The sequence below is a fragment of the Mustela lutreola genome, chromosome 9 (genome assembly GCF_030435805.1).
Source record: "Mustela lutreola isolate mMusLut2 chromosome 9, mMusLut2.pri, whole genome shotgun sequence".
NCBI lineage: Eukaryota > Metazoa > Chordata > Mammalia > Carnivora > Mustelidae > Mustela > Mustela lutreola.
Window position 1 is genome coordinate 108826202 of NC_081298.1, and position 20241 is coordinate 108846442.

At 35.5% G+C, this 20241-nt stretch overlaps 1 protein-coding gene across 1 annotated transcript in view; it reads right to left on the reverse strand.

The window, feature by feature from the left end:
• Nucleotides 1-377: 377 nt before the first annotated feature.
• The window catches only part of ZC3H6 (zinc finger CCCH-type containing 6), a 55310-nt gene continuing 35446 nt past the window's right edge, over nt 378-20241 (reverse strand). The window contains exons 4-12 of the mRNA XM_059188373.1: nt 18525-18774; nt 16453-16586; nt 11399-11515; nt 10655-10768; nt 9840-9947; nt 9174-9427; nt 7159-7655; nt 6194-6427; nt 378-2865 (exon numbers count right to left, since the gene is read on the reverse strand). Coding sequence (XP_059044356.1) covers nt 1397-2865; nt 6194-6427; nt 7159-7655; nt 9174-9427; nt 9840-9947; nt 10655-10768; nt 11399-11515; nt 16453-16586; nt 18525-18774 — 3177 coding nt within the window. The 3' untranslated portion in view covers nt 378-1396. The remainder of the gene's footprint in view (nt 2866-6193; nt 6428-7158; nt 7656-9173; nt 9428-9839; nt 9948-10654; nt 10769-11398; nt 11516-16452; nt 16587-18524; nt 18775-20241) is intronic.

A 20241-nucleotide genomic window follows, 5' to 3' on the forward strand; every position in this document is an offset into this window, starting at 1 on the left:
GCTGAATGTTAGGTTCCCACAGAAATATTTTGCCGTAAATTTCTAAAATCACTTCTCAAGCATAGCTATTTTCATCCAAGGACCAATTTCCTTTACTTCCATTATCTTTTATAGTGAAATGCTCCATCTCAACTTACTTATCGGAGCCATTACCAGCAAACATGGTCACACACATCTAGTTCAAGATATGAATATGAGTGTAATACTTACTTTCCGTTATAAATCTGTATAAAACAAATAGGGCTGCCATTACTTATATACTGCAAAAAAGACACAAGAATGAATACAAATTATTTTTCATAAAAATGAAATTTCTAATCAATTTAAGAGATTTCCAACTATGAGGACATTAAATACTTAAAATACCAGGCAGTCTCTTCTGTTACAGAATGCCAGTCAGGAGAGATCTGAAAGAGATTCTTTATTGGTAGCCATATACAGTTGATTATACCATCTCTGTGTTTTCTTGCTATTTAAAATATAGAACCTGGACATTTAAAACATTACCAATGCAATAATCACTACAGACTGTCACTGGATCTTTTAAAAGTTTGTTAAAAATTACCAAAGTCATGATGAATACAATTATTGCAGCTATATCATTTGAAAATGTAATATAAATTATGCTGCTAACGACAAAAACATTGAGACACATAAACATCACAATGTAACACAGCAAGAACTCATAACTATTTAATATGAAAATTAAATTTAAAAAGTTATGTTAGAGAACTTGGGGAATATTTCATTTTAGCAAAAACAATCTATCTCCAACTTCTATGATACAGTATGCAGTAAAATACTTTTAAAAGATATGACATTCAAATGCTTCATTTACACAATATTGCCAATACTAATAAAAGTGATGCCCTTAAACACAAACTGCTCTGCTGATTGTGATTTTAAAAATGTTTTCTTTACTTCATTTTACATTTTAGTTAGCAGTTAGCATTACATATTAATCAGTTCTGTTGACAAACAGAGAAGATCCTAGTCAAAATACTGTTGCTCAAAAGTAATGTACATCATATTGCTTGAAACTAACAACCATATAAAAGTGGTAATCATTTATCTAAACATTGATTATGAAAGACGACTGGCATATATTTGGGCAGAGTGTCAAGTTCATGATGGGTTATTTACGATAAAAGTACTTTTACCGAAGCTAACATGATATATAGGTTTCTATGTCAATTACTACAGTCTCTTAAAGTTATAAAAATATTATATAAAATACCACAGGCTTTAGAGGATATAACTTCATGTGGTTCTGATACTAGCAGCTGAAAAGTATTTATAATTTAAAAATAAATAAACTATAGAGGTAAACCAGTTACAAAACAGCAGAGGACTGCAATAGTCACAGAGTGAAAAGAATTGCTTAATTACACTATAGCTAACAAAATGGTGAAGCAGTCGGATCAAAAGTTTTAAAAACCTCTTTCAGAGATTTGTCATCTGGTTCTCTACTGGGATCACTTTCCGGGGTGGGACTCGTATGCCCTGGCTGCCTGGACTGCCTTGGATCGCTGTACTGCGGTCTAATTAAGCCTGTTAATGCCTGAATAGGAAGACTGTGCACTGCTGGGACCTGAACTGTACCAGGACTCTTGAGGGTGTCTGCCTGTGGGTCAGCCGGCCCATCCACGGCGACTTCCACATTTGCACTGGTTTTCTGTGGCAGGACTGCTTCTCCAGGAGAAGGCTCATTTTTGTCACTACTTTTTAAACCACCACTTTTTTTCGGGTTCTCTGTATTTTCTGCTGCTAGCTCTGACGCAGATGATGAAGCATGCTCCCTAGGGTCATACAAACTAATGCCACTAAGAACTGAACTTGGGGTTCCCAGGGGAAGGCCAGCTGAAGAGGAGAGTTTAGGGGCATATGGAGGCAAGGCCCCCGGCCCGGAACTGCTAGTCACGGCCCCTGAGGGCTGCGACGAAGCAAGGTTAGATCTGGCTAAGTGAGGGGTGCCCTTTAATGTATGTGAGTCCTTCATAACCGCTGGGTGAGACTCTGTACTGTGCAGTCTATGAAGTCTAGGATCAAAATTTTTTTGAAGCCTAGGATCTCCTAATTTACTTCCTGAACTATGTAAGTCTCCAAATTGTTCTAGGTAGCCTTCTCTGTTTGCGGTGTTCACTTTGGCTTTGGCTGCTGATTTTGAATCAGTGGGCACTGTATTCTGATGAAGATCGCTTTTTGTATTCCACAACCTACTGAGCCTCTGGTCAGCTATAAGAGGGGGCAGAGGTAAATTGATTGAAGATACTGGGTCAGGTTTAGGTAAAGGGACTGGAAGTAAGTCTTCTGGAGCCCACACGATGTGTTTTGCAAAATTGGGTTTGGTTAGGATAATATCCATTTTAATGTGACTGAACTGCCTCAGCTGTGACCTCGGATCCTGGAGCATTATGCCAGGGGAAGAATCCAAAGGTATTAAGAAAGCTTTTTCTCTCAATTCTCTTTCTGTATCTTCATCATCATCATCTCCTCTTTTGTGTTTGACAGAGCTGGGATTTGCATGATGCGAATCAAATTTTGTTCCACCAACAGACGATCCTATGTGACCACTTCCATTCCCCCTCAATTTCCTGGGATCCCATGCTAGTCTAAGATCCAGTGGGGCAGACTCAGAGGATTTTCTCACGTCTTGCCTTGGGATAGTCTTAAGTCTAGGGTCAACAACTTGGTTTCCTTTGCTTTTCTCTTTAGCGAGTCTTGGGTCAGTAGGAGTGCTGAGGTCTGTGGAAGGCTGTTGCTGATTCCTTAAAGTTTCTGTTTGTTTCTGTAATGTTTTCAGTATTGACTTCACACTGCTTCCTTCTTCCTCTTCACTACTGGAATACCAGTTAACAGTATCATCTAAATGCAGATAAAAACTTATTGTAAAGAATGAAGCATTCATATTTTACCTTAATTAAGATAATCGAAAAACATGCAATATTTCTAGAAAAAGTGTAGTCTAACTTCAAGAAAATGCATCAGAGAAATGCCAGAGTTTCAACACTGGAATAAAATTAGATGCGGAATGACAATAATCAATTCAGTCATCATACTCTATAGAGAAAGAGGTGTGATATTAGAATACGTGTAGCGTCCTTCTGATCAGGGAGAAGTCAGGACCTTTTATTCGGATTGGCCAAAAGGGAACTTAAGAGTATGTGTGGCATGAGAGAGTTGGGGAAGGAGGGAAAATACTCTTGGAAAAGAATACTAAAATGTTTTGGATCGCTTTAATTTAAGTAATACTTAAGCTTTGTAGCTCTGGATTTATGGAGATAACAAGGATGCAATGTTTTTTAAAAATCTGGAAAGAAAACAAAACAATGAAGTACTGATTAAGGGCATTGGGAAACAAGCAAATGAGAGATGAGGTAGAGATTTTTCATCTATAGCTTATTATATTTCTAGATGTTTGACATATGTGAATATATTAGCTATTTAAACATTTTAAAGTAAAAATAACAAAACTAACAACCTGAAATTTATATACTTTAACTTTATGGGAACACTTTGGGCCGTATTCCTAAAGGCTTATATTTAACCCTAGTGTGTTAGACACCCTGTTAAGAAGCTTAACTGTCAGAGGTATTCTTTCTAGTAGTACAGCAGGGATTATGAACTGATGCTACAGGAGACAGTCCTTCCTTTCCATTAAAACATACACATGTTAAAAAAAAACATACATATGTTGACTCTGACTTGGTAACACACACACACACACACACACACACACACACACACACACACGTGTCCTAGAATGTCATGGATTAATAGAATATTGGGCATATTCTCATTTAACTCATCTCACTGCTCACTAGTACGTTTCTACTACACATAATTTCAGTGTTACACATATAGTTTGAACAGAGTTACAAAACAGGCATTGATATTTAGGGTGGAATTACGGCTTAAAATCATACAGACTATATACCACAGTGGAAAAAAATTTTGGCTTGTTTTTAAAGTTTTCTTTTTAAGGAATCTCTCCATCCAAAGTGGGACTTGAACTCACAACCCCAAGCATCAAGAGGCTTACGCTCCACTGACTCAGGCGTGGAAAAAAGTTGCATTCATATTTCAATGTCAGTGTCAGAAAAAACTACTTCTAGACACTAGATCTCTTTTCTTCCTCTCTTTGATCTTGGGAAGACCAAAGCTGAACTAGTGATTCACTTTAACCTGCTGCCATTATTTTAAATATTTCTGCATAGCAATTCATTTCTCACAGAATTTGTTACTTGATCCAAATATGTAAGATGATCCAAATCTGACCTACAAAAGGAAGATGCTATTTTAGTTTGCCTTTCTTATCAATATATTTCCTAAGCCATCTTCAATCATTTCTGGAATGAGAAGGAAAGCAGACCAATGGGTAGGCCAATGAAAAGGAGATATTAGATAAGAAATGACAGTTAACAGCTTTTTCAGCTTTTTATCAAAGGAGAGATTAAAATTATAAGGGCATTACAATTTATAAAAATGAACATGAACACACACACACACAAAAATCTAGCTGTTCACTACTAGGTATTTACCCAAAGATACAAATGTAGTGATCCAAAGGGGCACCTGCACCCCAATGTTTATAGCAGCATGTCCACAATAGCCAAGCTGTGGAAAGAGCCCAGATGTCCATTGACAGATGAAGGATAAAGAGGAAATGGCATGCGCATGCGCACATGCGCGCACACGCGCACACACACACACACCATGGACTATTAGCCATCAAAAAGAATGAAATCTTACCATTTATAATGATGTGGACGGAACTACGGGGTATTATACTAAGTGAAATAAATCAATCAGCTAAAGACAATTATCATATAATCTCACTCATATGTGGAATTTAAGAAACAAAACAGAGGAGCACAGGAGAAGGGTGGGAAAAATAAAACAAGATGAAATCAGAGAGATAAACCGTAAGAGACTCTTAGTCATAGGAAAAAAGCAGGGCTGCCAGAGGGGAGGGGAGTGGGGAGGACAGGGTAATTGGGTAACAGGCATTAAGGAGGGCACATGATATAATGAGCCCTGGGTGTTATATACAACTGATGAACCACCGAACTCTACCTCTGAAACTAATAATACACTATATGTTAATTAACTGAATTTAAATTCTTAAAGAAACCTAGCCATTCAAGATTTTTTCTGGACACAGAGAAAAAACCTTCATAAAACATCACCAATTATATTACTATAGTACAAAATTTTATATCCAGAAAAACTGTAAATTTTCTTATTTATGAAAATGTAAATCTAAGACTTTATAGAAAGATAATCATTAAAATTTTTTTTAAGTTTAAGCACTTTAAGAAGCAAACATAAATTGTATAGAAAACTAATTTATTAGGAATCCCTAATTTCCCTGTGATGTTAAATAAATGAAGTGTTAATGCTACCTTCTTTGAAAAGGTAACAGATGTTTATATAATAGCTTGTAGCTACCTAATGTTACCCAGTTTTACATATTTATAAATTTTATGCTTAAGAGTAGGCCAAAGGGCACCTGGCTGGCTTAGCTGGAGGAGCACGAGACTCCTGGCCTTGGGTCGTGGGTTTGAGCCCCATGTCGGCCATGCAATTTGCGTAATTAAAAAAAAAATACACACACACAAGAAAGTGGGCAAACATATCAATTCTGTAATTCATAAGAACTGGATGTGTTAAGCTTTCTCTCCTCAACTGAATTAAGTAACTGTTATATACTTATCAATATCAAAAATACTAAGGTAAACTTGAGGTTTCCACATAATCTTTTATGTTAAAAATAATATTCCTTCATAATATAGTAGAATACAACCTATGCCCATAAAAACTCTAATAACTGAATCATTTTAAACTTAGGCTAGAAGTCAAAATTTCTGCACTGGAAGATGTCTGGTTCCTGTTTTATTGGAAGATGTCTGGTTCCTGTTTTATTTCCTTCTTCCATAAAAGGCTTCAGCCAGGCCTCACACTATAGCTTCCGATCTACTCTCTGCTTCAGGTAAAATTCTTTGCAATTAAGTACTAAAGCATTAATGACTCTGGAAACCATGACCAATTCCAAGCAGATAGAAGCTACAAGATAAGCTGGAAGTAGAATAGATAGTTCAAAGGAACTTATTTTTCAAATTTTAACCTATTCAAGGGCATTTCAGGAACTGGGTAATTCCAAAGTAAGATACTACCATAACAACTGACACACCTTCGTCCTTGCTTGGTGCCCTTTGAGGTTGGGTGCTGCTTGGTTCATCTTCTTCTTGGTACTTCTGAGTAAGTCTGACAAAAAGAGCTCTCTGCACTGCAGGGAGGAGGCCTGGAGCAGGCAGGGGGCCGTGGCCTGTTGTGTTGCTGCTGCCATCAGATCCACTCCCACGGTTAGGGGAGTCTTGAACAATGGGAGGCTGATGCTGGGCAAAGTCAACATGCCACATCCCATCTATACACATAACACAGAAAACACAGATACTGATTTAGCACCGAACTCCACTAGAGAGTGCCGCGGTCAGTTACAAGAAATTGAAGCTTTAATAGTAACTACATTTAATTACCGTATTACTATGTGATTGTAAATGTTTTTTTAAAGATATTATTTTATTTATTTTAGAGAAAGAGAGCATTGAGGGGAGAGGCAGGGGCAAGCAGACTCCATGTTGAGCGTGGAGCTGGACGCAGGGCTCGTTTCATGACCCGGAGCTGAAATGAAAACTTGGGACTCTTAACCGACTGAGCCACGTGGGCACCCAATTGTAAATATTTTTTTTAAAGCTATCTAAAGTTCTGGTGTAGCAAATGTTTGGTTAAATTTAAAATATATTTTATGGCTTCAATTTCATTACATTTCACTTAGCTTTATTAAAAACACACATTCTTATCATGTTTTCAATGAAAAATAGAGAACGCCAAAGATTTTAAATTAAAAATGAGTTGGGGTGCCTTGGTGGCTCAGTCGCTAAGCGTATGCCTTTGGCTCAGGTCATGATCCCAGGGTCCTGGGATCAAGCCCCGCATCAGGCTCCCTGCTCCCTGCTTCTCCCTCTCCCACTCCTCCTGCTTATGTTCCCTCTCTTGCTGTGTCTCTGTCAAATAAATAAATATAATCTTTAAAAAAAAAAGAAAAGCTAAGCTTAAAAACAGTTAAAAATGAGTTATTTGAAAAGGTAAACTCACCACCAGAGTTACTAGGTGGCTGAAAATTAGGTATAGCATGCTGTGAATAGTAATTATCATAAAATTCAGCTGGGTTTTGTAGGGACTCATAACTGGTGTTGAGCTGCATTTCACCAGGACTTTGCAGGTATGAGGAACCTGGAGAACAGTGATTCTCTCTGGGTACTTTCATCATGTGTTCTGGAAAGCCCGAGCAATGGTAAGCACCACTCATATTCTGTGGTGTCAAAGGTGCATCTGGTTGAACAAGTACTCCAGCTTGACTGTGAGGACCTAAAATCCCAGGCGGAGCAGGCGGCAAAGGTGGGCTGTGTGGCACTGCGGCGCATGGATGATGTCCGGGGGAGCCCGGGTGCATCACAGGACTACTGTGTCCCTGAGACATATTAGGTCCAGGACCCGGACTTGATCCAGAACTATAGATATGCTGAGGATGTGGGCTGCTTTCCTGAAACTGTGGTCCTGGTGGTGAGGCACTGTTATAAAATGCTGGTGGCCTGTAGACAGAAAGAAGAGTATTTCTTAGTTCAAAGAAAAGAGGCAAACAAGAATGTTGTATTTTAAATATGTGCGGTTAAGTGTGTTTTTCTGTATCAGAATGTGTTTTTAAGAAGCAGTTTATTCTACATTATCTCCAAATAAAAATGCAAATAAATGCATCTTGCCTTCATTTTAGCCCACAGTCTTAATCAATTGACACTATTAGCTGTTCTAAAGCTTACAACTATTTTGAAAAATACAGAAAAGGGCAAAGATAAGTAAGAATCACCTCTAACCCTGCCACCCACAGAAATATTTTTTGGTTAGTTATTATTTTTTGGTTAGACTTTTTTCTAGGTATACATGGACCTTTCCTAAAATATAACAAAGTAGAATTGTACTATACAAACACACACCTTTTCAATTTCTAATGGATTACTGTCGGCATATAAAAAGACCTTTAGGTTTTGAGTGTTGTTGTTCTTTCTGGACATCTTACTAATTTAATTACTATTTCTAATAGTTTTGTCAGTTGATTTCTTCAGGTCTATTGAGGGAGACCACCCCAAAAATGAGCTCCCTCTCCATTTCTTTCTTTCTTTCTTTTTTTTTTTTGCCTCTCCATTTCTATCTTTATATCTATTATGTCTTTCTCTTTTTGCATTGGCTCGCATCTGATCTACAGTATTAGAGTATTAGCCAAACAATGGACATACTTATATTCTTCTTGACCTTAAGAGAAATAATTTTAATGGTTCACATTTCCTGTCAATTTCTTGTTCCTCATTTACTGAGATCTCACTGATTTTCTGAGTGTTCAGGGTTAAAATAATCAACAGTGGGACTTGCAGCCCAGGTGCACAGACTCTGGGAAAGGGCAGCAGGACTGGAATGGTGTTGTTAGAAAATGCAAATCTGGATCCAGCTTACCAAAGGCTTTCCTCCAATAGCCTAAGGAAATATTTCTCTAAAAGAATCAAATATTCTGGGGCGCCTGGGTGGCTCAGTGGGTTAAGCCGCTGCCTTCGGCTCAGGTCATGATCTCAGGGTCCTGGGATCAAGTCCTGCATCGGGCTCTCTGCTCAGCGGGGAGCCTGCTTCCTCCTCTCTCTCTGCCTTCCTCTCTGCCTACTTGTGATCTCTCTCTGTAGAATAAATAAATAAAATCTTAAAAAAAAAAAAAGAATCAAATATTCTGGAGACATGCTAATGCCACTATTTGAAGATGTTATCAATGCTGAATGTAGCCTCCTAATGAATTGGGAGACATACCAATTCTAGCCACCGGGCAGTGTCTCTCAGGGTTACTCTGTGGAGAGATTTTTAAAGCTATTAAGGATTCCACAGAGAGAAACACTGATGGCATGCAGCAGGGGACAGAGACAAAGGAAAGCAGGAAGAGCATTTGTGGTGAATGCCGGATATCTGCTATCTCTACCTAAGTTTAATTACATGATTAACATGGAATACAAGTTATTTTCTCAGTAGGAAATTTTAGAGGGAAAATGATGCCATTTTTGAAGATTTTAACTTACTTCTTCCCAATCTTATGTGCTAAATCCACAGTAGGTTTTACAACTATTTCAAAAAGAGATGGGATTTTCTTGAAATCATCAGAGAGATCTGTCTGAAAATCATCTTCAGGATCAGAAAAGGGAAAATGCTCTGGTGGAGTTGGCAGAAGCCCAACTCCTGGAGGTGGTTTGGGAAGAGGAGTTATGCCCCGTTTTCTAAGTTCTTCTAATTCTCGTTCATCTTCATTTGTGGCTTCTTCTTCAGTGTTCAACACCTAAAAATGATTGGCAAAGATTACTATTCCAAAACAAGCTTTCTTCCTTACATTTAAAAACTGTGAAGACTTCAATAAACCAGTTTTGTTATGAGAAAAATATCATTCTGAAGTCAAAATGGGTCAGAGAGAGCTAACTCATTTTTGATAATAAGGTTCAAAGTAGTAAAAGATATTTCTCAAAGTACATTAGCTTTTTAATGGCAAAACAAGGGTAAGAATGAAAGATTTTAATTCCTAGTCCAATACTTCTGCTTTTCTAACATACTACACTCATAGATTAAAACATAAAATAACAAATCCTTGATTTCTCAGGAGACTTTTCTGAAATATGATTTATAAAATATGATTCAAGACAAATGACTCTGTGGTGAGACCTAAGAAATAACTGAAGTACAAAAATATTACTTACTTTGTCCAAAAGTTTCCTTGTTTCTTTAGTCAGATCATCATGTGAAAATTTACAGTTGTCTCCTTGATAACATTTTGCTCCACTATGGTAGAACTTACACGGAAATTCATGTAAATAAAAATATTAAGGAACAGACCAAGTGACATCAAACTCTAATATTTTGAAATCCAAAAACATATCGGTGCTGAGTCAATAAGACTGTATTACTATATATTGCACTGAATTTTTTACACACGTCATATCAGACAATTTTTAAGATGAAATATTTCAATTATGCAGCAAAACATCCAAAAATTTTAATCTTCCTTACTATATTAAGCTAGAAAATATTTTAAAGAAAAAATAATTGTTATAGCAAATACAATAGTATTTCAATTATGTAAGTTCTGTTACTTTCCACAATAAAAATTGTAGACAGAGTAAATAAATTTTGTAGCAAGAGCTTATATCTATAAAGGAAACAAAGGGGCTTGATATGTCATATTAAAGTCAAATATCCCAATATGAAAACTATAAGCTAAGCTACCCCATGATTTTGGAAACAAATTTTAAACTTCTAAAGAAAATTTTAAATCCAGAAGTTTATTGAAAAATATGCCATTTTCAGGTGGCTTACATTCAGGGAATTTCTGAGGGGTTTTAGGAAATTTATTATTGTAATCAACACTTTGACAAGATCAAGAGGAAAAAGTCATATGACCATAGCAGATGCTATTTTAAATTTAAAACCAAAGTAGGTTTTCTAGGGATTTTGAAAAACTTCAGTAATGTTTTATAATCTCAATATTTTGGTTAACATCTTTTTAATAAAGGATATTATGCATATAAATGCAGTTCTCTCCTTTGGTACAATATCCTTGTAAATAAAACTTGCAGATCTCCTTTCTCTTCTCCAACTCTGCATCATGATCAAATTTACACTGATCTCCCTGTCACAAAAGAGAAAAAAAGAAACAATTGAATTTTCTCTATGGTGTTTCATGGTGGAACTACGGCAATATCTTCAGTGTTTAAATCATGATCTAATAATAATTCAAACAATCTCTTGGAAGTCTTGCCCAAGTCAGTGGGTGTGGCTATGCACAGAGGCAGAGGCAGCACGGAGAGCATGGCCTCAGAGCCTACTGCCTGGGTTCCACCAGCACTCACCGTTTCTAGCTGAGCCACTAGGGACACTTATTTAACCTCTTGGTTTGGCCATGTTTAAAATGGGGCTATTAACAGTACCTACTTCGTAGGTTTGCTGTAAAGATTAAAACATTTAATATTAATAATCCACTTTAAACAGTACTTGCCACACAGTCAGCATTTTGTGTTTGTTAAATAAAATCTGGGTTCAACAAATTATATTACTGCCCCAGAACAGAATTATGTATGCTCTGATGTACAGTATTTCCATAGACACACTTTGAAGATACTCTTTGAAGAACCAGCTTTATAATTACAAGTATATGAGAAATGAAAAAGAAAAAAAAACCCTAATCACCCCGTAAAAAGACTTTACATTTTAAAGATTATTGTGGAAGTTAAAATTCTTTATGATATCCCCCTAAATTTACCTTAATACATCTCCCTTCCAGAAAGTATTTACAGATTTGTTTTCCTTTGTGTTCCACTGTGTGCTGATTAATGAATTCCTGAGTCATAACCTTCCATTTTTTCCCTGGTTTACTATACTGTAAGAAAGAAAAATTCATTTAAATACAACATATAAAATATTAAATATGTACTAAAATGGACAGTCAAATGGATTAGGAAAGCAGTACAAATGACTATTTAAAGTGGTCAAGAGTGGACATTCAGATACTATTCATTTACTTGCAGAGACAGGCTTCTAATACACTGCTCATTGCTACTAGTGGTTGCAAAGAACCTATTTCTATTTTTATGAGGAAGTACAACTACTTTTTAAAAATAAAATTATGAAAAGCTTGAAAATTAACAATAATACTCTGTTGGCAAAGATGTTAAATATGCTTTCTTGTGATTTGCTGATAGCTATGTTATAAAAGATTAATAATACCCATACTGTTTGACAAAATTTGTACTTTTCAGGAGTATTCTGAAGGAATTATCAGGGAGGCACATATACTTTATTCACGAAAATAATTACTGCAGAATTACTTTGCATGATAAAACAAACAGACAGACAGACACCTAGAAATTACACATCCCAAATGATGAGACTAGTCAAATACATTAAGATGTAGGTCAGTGATAGATTAGTATGTAATCATTACAAACTGAAGAGATGGAGTGACAATTTAGGAACATAAGAAAATGTTCACGATACTGTAAGTATCGTATTATCGTATCATAAGTAAGTATCGTAAGTATTAAATGTTCACGATACTTAAGTGGAAAACTGATCTGAATTTTATAATAATAAAGACAAAAGATAAAAGACTCAAAGAATATATCCCCACATTTAAGAGTGTATGTCTCTAGATGGATCTCCAAAAAATCAGAGATTTTTTGCATGTGTGGTTATTCTGTACTTCCTTTAGGAAAGAAAAAAAAAAAAAGGAGGGAGGATGTATTTCCTTAAACTTTTAAAAAATAACAAAAAGAAGTATATGGTAGAAAATCTCACAGCCCTACCTGTTTTCCTTACTTCTCCTTAGACCCCTGTTCAACTTTTGCTGAGTACAAGAAAATTGAGTAACATGAGTATGATGCTTAGCCAGGCTAAGGACTTACATTCATGAGCTCTATAAAATAGCACTGTTTTTCAAACACCCGGTATGCATCATACTTTATATATAGCAGGAGTTCACAATAACTATTTGCTCTTCTAATCTGATTTGTTTCCCTTTCCTTCAGTTTGCTAGGAGATGGAGAACAAAACACAACCTACTGAAAATAGGAAACTGCCTCACAGCAACCACTTGAGGCAAAAGATGGCTAGACTTAAATCTGATCCTCAGTGCTCGCATTTGAAATATATGTTTTACTGTAAGAATTCTGGGGAAAAAGTACAAAAATACCAAGAACACAGATAATCCTATAGGTTTTTAAAAAATATATAAGTATACCGAAATTGCCCCAGGAAAAATACAATAAAATTGTTTATGCTATTCTCTAATCGGATCATTTAAAATGTCTTAAATTTATGTAAATTTGGCTCACAAACATTTTCTATTTCCAGGCTCATTTAGAGCAAGAAGATATAAGAAAATAGGAAATCCAGGAGAATGCATTATACAAAATCAACAGGCCAAATAGAATATAACAAAAATTAAAAAGTAAAATATTAGGTAATCACCAAAAAAATCCAAAACCACCCTGAAAAATGCACCAAGTTGTACCTATATTTCATCAATAATTCATTCTATGACTAATGATGTCCCTCACTGTTTTAATAGAGGGTTATAGGTTTTTCTGTTTTGTTTTTTAGTTTAGTTTAGTTCAAATGAGTAGAAAGTGTATCAGTATTTATAACCATGAGAAACCTAATTATAATGAAGATACTCTAAAAAAATCTAAAGAAACTTTAACAAAATTTTAGGAGAAAATAACATGACTAGAAGATCTGATCTTTCAAGTCTAAGCCTATAGAAGCAACGTGAATGTCCTCTACCGTTAAGATCTCTTGTAATAAAGGAGTTGGAAGAACCACAGAAATCATTTAGTTCATCACCCTCACTAGACAAATGTGAAAAGTGAAGATTAGAGAAATTAGTGACTTGCTAAGGGTCATATGGCGAGTCAGCAGTCAGGGTAAATAGAACTCTTTGCACTGTATTATACTACCTCTAAGAAAACACAATTCAGGGCTCCTGGATGGCTCAGTTGGTTAAACGACTGCCTTGGTTCAGGTCAGGATCCTGGAGTTCTGGGATCAAGTTCCACATCGGGCTCCCTGCTTGGCATGGAGTCTGCTTCTCCCTCTGACCCTGCCCTTTCTCATGTTCTCTCTCTCTCTCATTCTCTCTCTCCCTGCCTCTCAAATAAATAAATAAATAAATAAAAAGAAAATACAATTCAAGAAAGAGGGAGGGGGGAGAAAAGAGGGAGAGAAAGGAAAGACGAAGATAGGGAAAACTAAATTATCTACTTGGTTATTTCAAAATGTACTTCCTCTAGAAGATGTATTATACTGGCATAAGAAACAAGAGCACAAATTTTTTTTTTGAAATATGTAAGGAAGAGGGAATGAAAAGATTTGCTGGCAAAATAATATGTATTTACAGAAAATGTAACAGGTGTTATAAATACAAAAAAAAAGTTAAGAGGTTTTATGGCCAACAGACTAAATAAGTTCTTAAAACCTATCAAACATTTTCTTGTTCTGTGGCCACCCTGGAGTTTTCAAGACAGTTCATGTGAACATGCAGATATCTGCGAATTTATCTGGCTTTTAGAGGATCTCATACTCCTGGAAAAGATGAAAATAGATGTATGTTGGCCACTCTAGCATGTTCACTGTACCCTCGACAGGTTTCCTCCAGACCACTCCTAAATATGAGCTACTTGCTTGGGCTCTGGCACTCTGTTTGTTTCTAGAATCATAACAAGAAATCTCTCTTGACAGCCAATAAACTGACACAGTTGATAACATTTTAATATATTTTTTTAAAGATTTTATTTATTTATTTGACAGAGAGATCACAAGTAGGCAGAGAGTCAGGCAGAGAGAGGAGAAAGCAGGCTCCTCGCTGTGCAGAGAGCCCGATGCGGGGCTCGATCCCAGGATCCTGAGACCATGACCTGAGCCGAAGGCAGAGGCTTTACCCCACTGAGCCACCCAGGCACGCCAGTAACATTTTAATCTTAATAAGCTAAAGGAAAAATATTCTAAATCTAATGAGTGCAAAAGAAATAATTTATTCTGATTTTCTATAACATGATAAAGAATTTTTTAGTTGCAACCCGGATTTTTAAACATGTTAGTGCTTGACAATCTCCTTAGAGTTAATTCAACACCATACTTTCATTTTATAGATTAAGCAAACTGAAACTCAGAGACAGGTAGTAACTTGTTCAAAGCTACACTTTGTTGGAAGCTAATTTTTTTTTCCAAGCATAGTATGTACCTATTGGCTATAGGAGAGAGCTTACTTTCAGACAGCATTCATACTAATATGGTCTAGGGAAAGCAACATATTCTAGAGGAATATAGGAAAATGGACAGGCAGGTTACAATCACTCAGAAATTCTAAATTTGTCTCCAAAGCTGCTATTCCATGGAACAGTGAGTGGCTCAATCAATGTTAATAGATTGGGCAGGGGTTGGGAGAAGTTCAGGGTCAAGTACAATATAAAAACAATTGAGGGGCGCCTGGGTGGCTCAGTGGGTTGACCCTCTGCTTTTGGCTCAGGTCATGGTCTCAGGGTCCTGGGATCAAGCCCTGCATCAGGCTCTCTGCTCAGCAGGGAGCCTGCTTCCCCCTCTCTCTGCCTGCCTCTCTTCCTACTTGTGATCTCTCTCTGTCAAATAAATAAATAAAATATTAAAAAAAATACAACAACAACATCAACAACAAAAACAATGGATTGAACAAAGTAAAATAGGCTTTTTTATACCTAACTTGCAAGAAGCCTTTAATACATTAATGTCAACTTAGAATCCCCAAGAGTAGACTGCCATGTGCTGGGTTTCACAAATTTATTTGGGCCTGAACTTCTTTTTTTAGGTCATACCTATTAACATCTCCTTAAATAGTATACTTAGAGTACATATTAAGAAATCTTTGCTCCTTGGGGCGCCTGGGTGGTGCAGTTGTGAAGCGTCTGCCTTCGGCTCAGGTCATGATCACAGGGTCCCAGATCTAACCCCGCATTGGGCTCCCTGCTCAGTGGGGAGTTTGCCTCCCCCTCTCTGCCTGCCTCTCTGCCTATTTGTGATCTCTCTGTGTCAAATAAATAAATAAAATCTTAAAAAAAAAATTTGTCCCTTATTTAAACCCAGACATCAGAAAATCAGGCATTTTCAAATTACAATATATAGCTATCCCTTTGCTTTCACTTAAGGTTGTAGCTTTTAATACCCTACTCTTGCTCTGCATAATTTAATCAGTCTTGCTGAAACAGTGTCAGAATACTAGATTTGGACTACTTTAATCCCAAGAGTCTGTACAACAAGGCTGAAATGTACATGTTCAGAATTCAATTCAATATATCTTTATTCAATATTTACTATACATAAGGTACACAAATTCATCTTTCCAACCATTTATATTGCCTTTTCTTCTCTTTCAATGTTTTCGGTTCTAGTATAGTATCTCCCTTCTTATTAGCCATGCTTCATATTGAGCTATTAGCATTTTATTGCCCTTTGCATCTGGGATGACTCCTAGCAAAGGAAAGTACAATGAAGAACTACTAGGGTCACATTTTTGCTTTCCAACATACCAGTTTTACTTGAGGTGCTTTCAAACACATTAATTTTATTTCGAGGTCGCCTAAATTTGCATCTTTATACTAGTATCTTGACTAATTAAAACCATAATTCCTTTAATTCTTTTTTTTAGAATCTATTTACACTCATTTGATCTTAGCTGGAAATTTTTCATTTACTAGGAAAGTAGCATTAAAATCACAATGCTTTCTTTGCAGCCAAATAGGTTAAAAGATGGAAAAGCTCTCCTCATTATCTATAAATTCTCAGTACCTCTTGATAGTCATCCATTCCTGAAAAAATATTAGGCCCTTTATTGGTTCTTCCCCCACGGTCTTTGCGTTTGATTTTCTTCGGCAAACCACGTCCACGACCAACATTAAAACTTTTAACCCTCTGTTCAATACCTAAAAGAGTTAAAATGTACTTCAAATATTATAGAAAAACAACATACCTGTCAATCTATTAGTTTATAGGGAACAGCATATTTTAAAGAGTCTATAATATACAGTGCATTTTTTTTCCTCTCTAGATTCAATGAAAAAAATTAAATTTAAATTAAGTTAATTTAAATTAAATTAATTAATTTAAATTTTAAAAATTTAAAAAATTAAATTTTTAAAAAAGAAGTTAAAAATTTTAAAATAACATACAAATTTTTACCTCAAAGAATAGCGTTGGTAGGGAGTTGAGTAATTGGCATTTTCACATACTGGCGGGGTGTTATATATAAATTGGCCTATCAACTTTTTGGAAATCAACTTGGTGAGTGGATCAAAAATCTTCAAATGTGTGGCTATAGTTTTTGATTCAATTCTGCATTTCAGAATTTATTCTTAAGGAAAAATATTTGTGAAGATGTTCTCTGAGACATGTATAAATATACAGGGTTAATCACAGAGTTAAGAAAAAACTTGGTGTCAAAAAAAAAATCTGGGTGCAACTTAAATATCAAGTGATTATGATCACCCAAACCTAAGAATCTATTAGGCAAGCTACGGTACTTCTGTTTAATTGAATAGAATGTTGTTGGCATTAAAAGCTACTCATTAACATAAGAATGACTGAGATTCAATTCACAGTTAAGGGAAAAAACAAGTTAAACAGTATGCATAGTTTTTTGTTAAAAATAATTGTCAGAAAAATTCTAGAAGAATGTACACCAAAAATATTAATAGTAATTAGTTCTGAGTGTAGGGATTCAAATTATTTTTGTTTTATCTTTGATCTTGGTTAGGTTATTGTTTCCACACCTAGAAAAAGTTTTCTGCATTTGACCATATATTACTTTCATAACTGAGGGAGTAAAATGAATGTCAAAAATAAAAGAATACTCAGTTATTTAACAGAACAAACAGGAAAAGATGAAAGGGAAAACCCCAGGTGGGAATGGATGAGCAAAACCTCTCTATGTTCCCTTACTCCCCAAGTGGAATGATTCCTGACACCACTATGTCTAGACTTCAGGAACAAACTTACTAATTACAATAGCATATGTACAGACAAATTCCTTTCCTTTTTAGGTCAGCAAAGCCTGGATTCATATGTTTCAAAGGAATTTTGCTAGGAAATCAAGAAAAAATAAAGTCGTAAAAACAATCACATTTACTCATAACTGCTTCCTTTTTTCAACAATATAGAAAGTACAGTGACATTGGGTTTGGGGCTCACTCCTTCACCTCAGCCTCATCTTACTCCAGTTCTCTTGAAGCAGACATTGAATGGACAATTCAAAAGGTTGATGTGACTTTTATGTGACCCATAGTTTCTATGGCAACTTGCCCTGGTCTCTCCAGGGATTACGTCCCTCAATACAGCGGATGAAGTGATGATCACTCCAGAAATTTTTTTAGTTTATGTTCTTATTTACAATCTTGAAGGATATCCATATTTCCAATCTTGAAGGATATCCATAATCCTAAGTATAAGTACATTTGCACAGCCAAGATGATCATCATCTTTTCAAGTCTAATAAAAGCTACCCAGAATTCTGTCTGTATGGGTCTAAAATAGGCAATGTTTAGAGTAACAGAAACAACTGAAAAATGTAAGCCATTTTTTCCAGTATACAGATATTATACAAGGAAAGGGAAAATATGTAATGGGAAAGTTGTTTTTTTTTTAAATTTTTATATACTCTAAAAATATTAGCATATCTTTCTAATTCAAATATTAAGGTATCATGCAGCCTGAAATATTTGTAGATGTTTGTCCTCAAAATCTATAAAATAAAGAAAAACAAATGCAGGAACCACGGGAATAAGCTGATCTTGAGAAGGGACTAAGAAATTTAAGTTGTTACTCCACAGTTAACTGCTCAAAAACACTGACAATTTCACACTTACCTTGCTGAACTTTCATTCTTTGTTTTTTCCCTGGTTCTTTAGAAAATGATGATCCTAAAGCAGTAGTTGAGGTTTCTTTAGCTTGTCTGTATTGTTTCAGCTGACTGGCAAAATCTTCCTCTGTTTCCTGACTGTAGGTACCGAAGTTGTCATCGCTGTACGTACTGTACTCATCATATTCTTTACTTTTAAATTTTTTGTTATGCTGACTCCTCTTTGATGTCATGTAGCTTCCTGATAAGTGTCCATGCTAAGTGAAAATGGACAATCATTATAAGAACTTTTCAGTTAAATAAATGAATTGACAGTAACACAGGATATCTTTTTTCCCTCAGAAATTTGGAGAAAGAAAGGGTAGATTGTTGTAGTTCTGAGTCTTGGTTAGTATCTGTCTATAATGGTATTTAAAATTAAGTTCAAAAAACTAACTGCTACTCTGAGGCGCCTGGGTGGCTCAGTGGGTTGGGCCTCTGCCTTCGGCTCAGGTCATGATCTCAGGGTCCTGGGATCGAGCCCCGCATCGGGCTCTCTGCTCAGCGGGGAGCCTGCTTCCCCCTCTTTCTCTCTGCCTGCCTCTCTGCCTACTTGTGATCTCTTTCTCTTTGTCAAATAAATAAATAAAATCTTAAAAAAAAAAACCTAACTGCTACTCTGGTATTATTAAATATTATAAAGTTCACAGATCTTGCTGGTGAGTGTGTTCTGTTCAATTTTTGTTTTCCACCAGTGTCTCGATATTTGTACATAAAAGTATACTTAGAAATCCACACCATTATACATGAATTCCTTCTCCAAAATATCTAGTCTTTTTGAAAATATGGAAAATACAGTAAAATAGCTTGAAGTGGAAGAAAATATATATTCTCCTAATATTGTCCCAAATGAAAAATTTAAACATATTATACTTAATAAACAGAAATATGTGTGGAAATTTTAGAAAGAAGAAATATTTATATCAGAGGTCTAACAAGAACTTCCCTAAAAGTTAAAAACATCTAGTGGAAACATTGCTTGTTAGGAAATATTTATTGTAATACACATTATTAATTTTATTAATAATTTATTTTACTAAGGCATATGAAAACTTAGAATATACTTTAGTCCTCCAATTTTTTGTAAAGTAGCATGGAACCTAATGTGGGGCTTGAACTCATAACCCTGAGATTAAGACCCAGATACTTAACCAACTGAGCCACCCAGGTACCCCTAGTCCTACAATTTTATTTAATGATAGTATTCAATTCTATCTATACTCACTAAAATATTTGTATTAGTTCAGTCATATCTTCTGTCCAATGCTTTTAAAAGGAAGAAAAAATGCACCTAATTAAAGTTTGAAGATCTAGTAAAAACCAGACCATGACTCATCTTCAGCTTAGCACATTTAAAATATAATATAAAAAATACTGTCTGCGCTGGCAGATTACCAACATGAAACTATGATTTTAATAAAATGCAGGGAAATATTAAGATCATTTCAGTAATTATAAGATAGAGAAAAAAATAACTAAACATACCAAGAAAATAAATTAGCTCAACAATTTTAAATTTTAGAGATATTTTATTAGGTATCTGACTTATTTTAAGCAGTGTTTTCAAAATTTTTTTGTTTGTTGTTTTTAAAAATCAACTGTTCTCATCTAGCACTTTCAAAATTCAGAAGGGGATTTATAATTGTAGCCAAAAGGCAATGTTTCTGAAATTTTTAATAAAAACA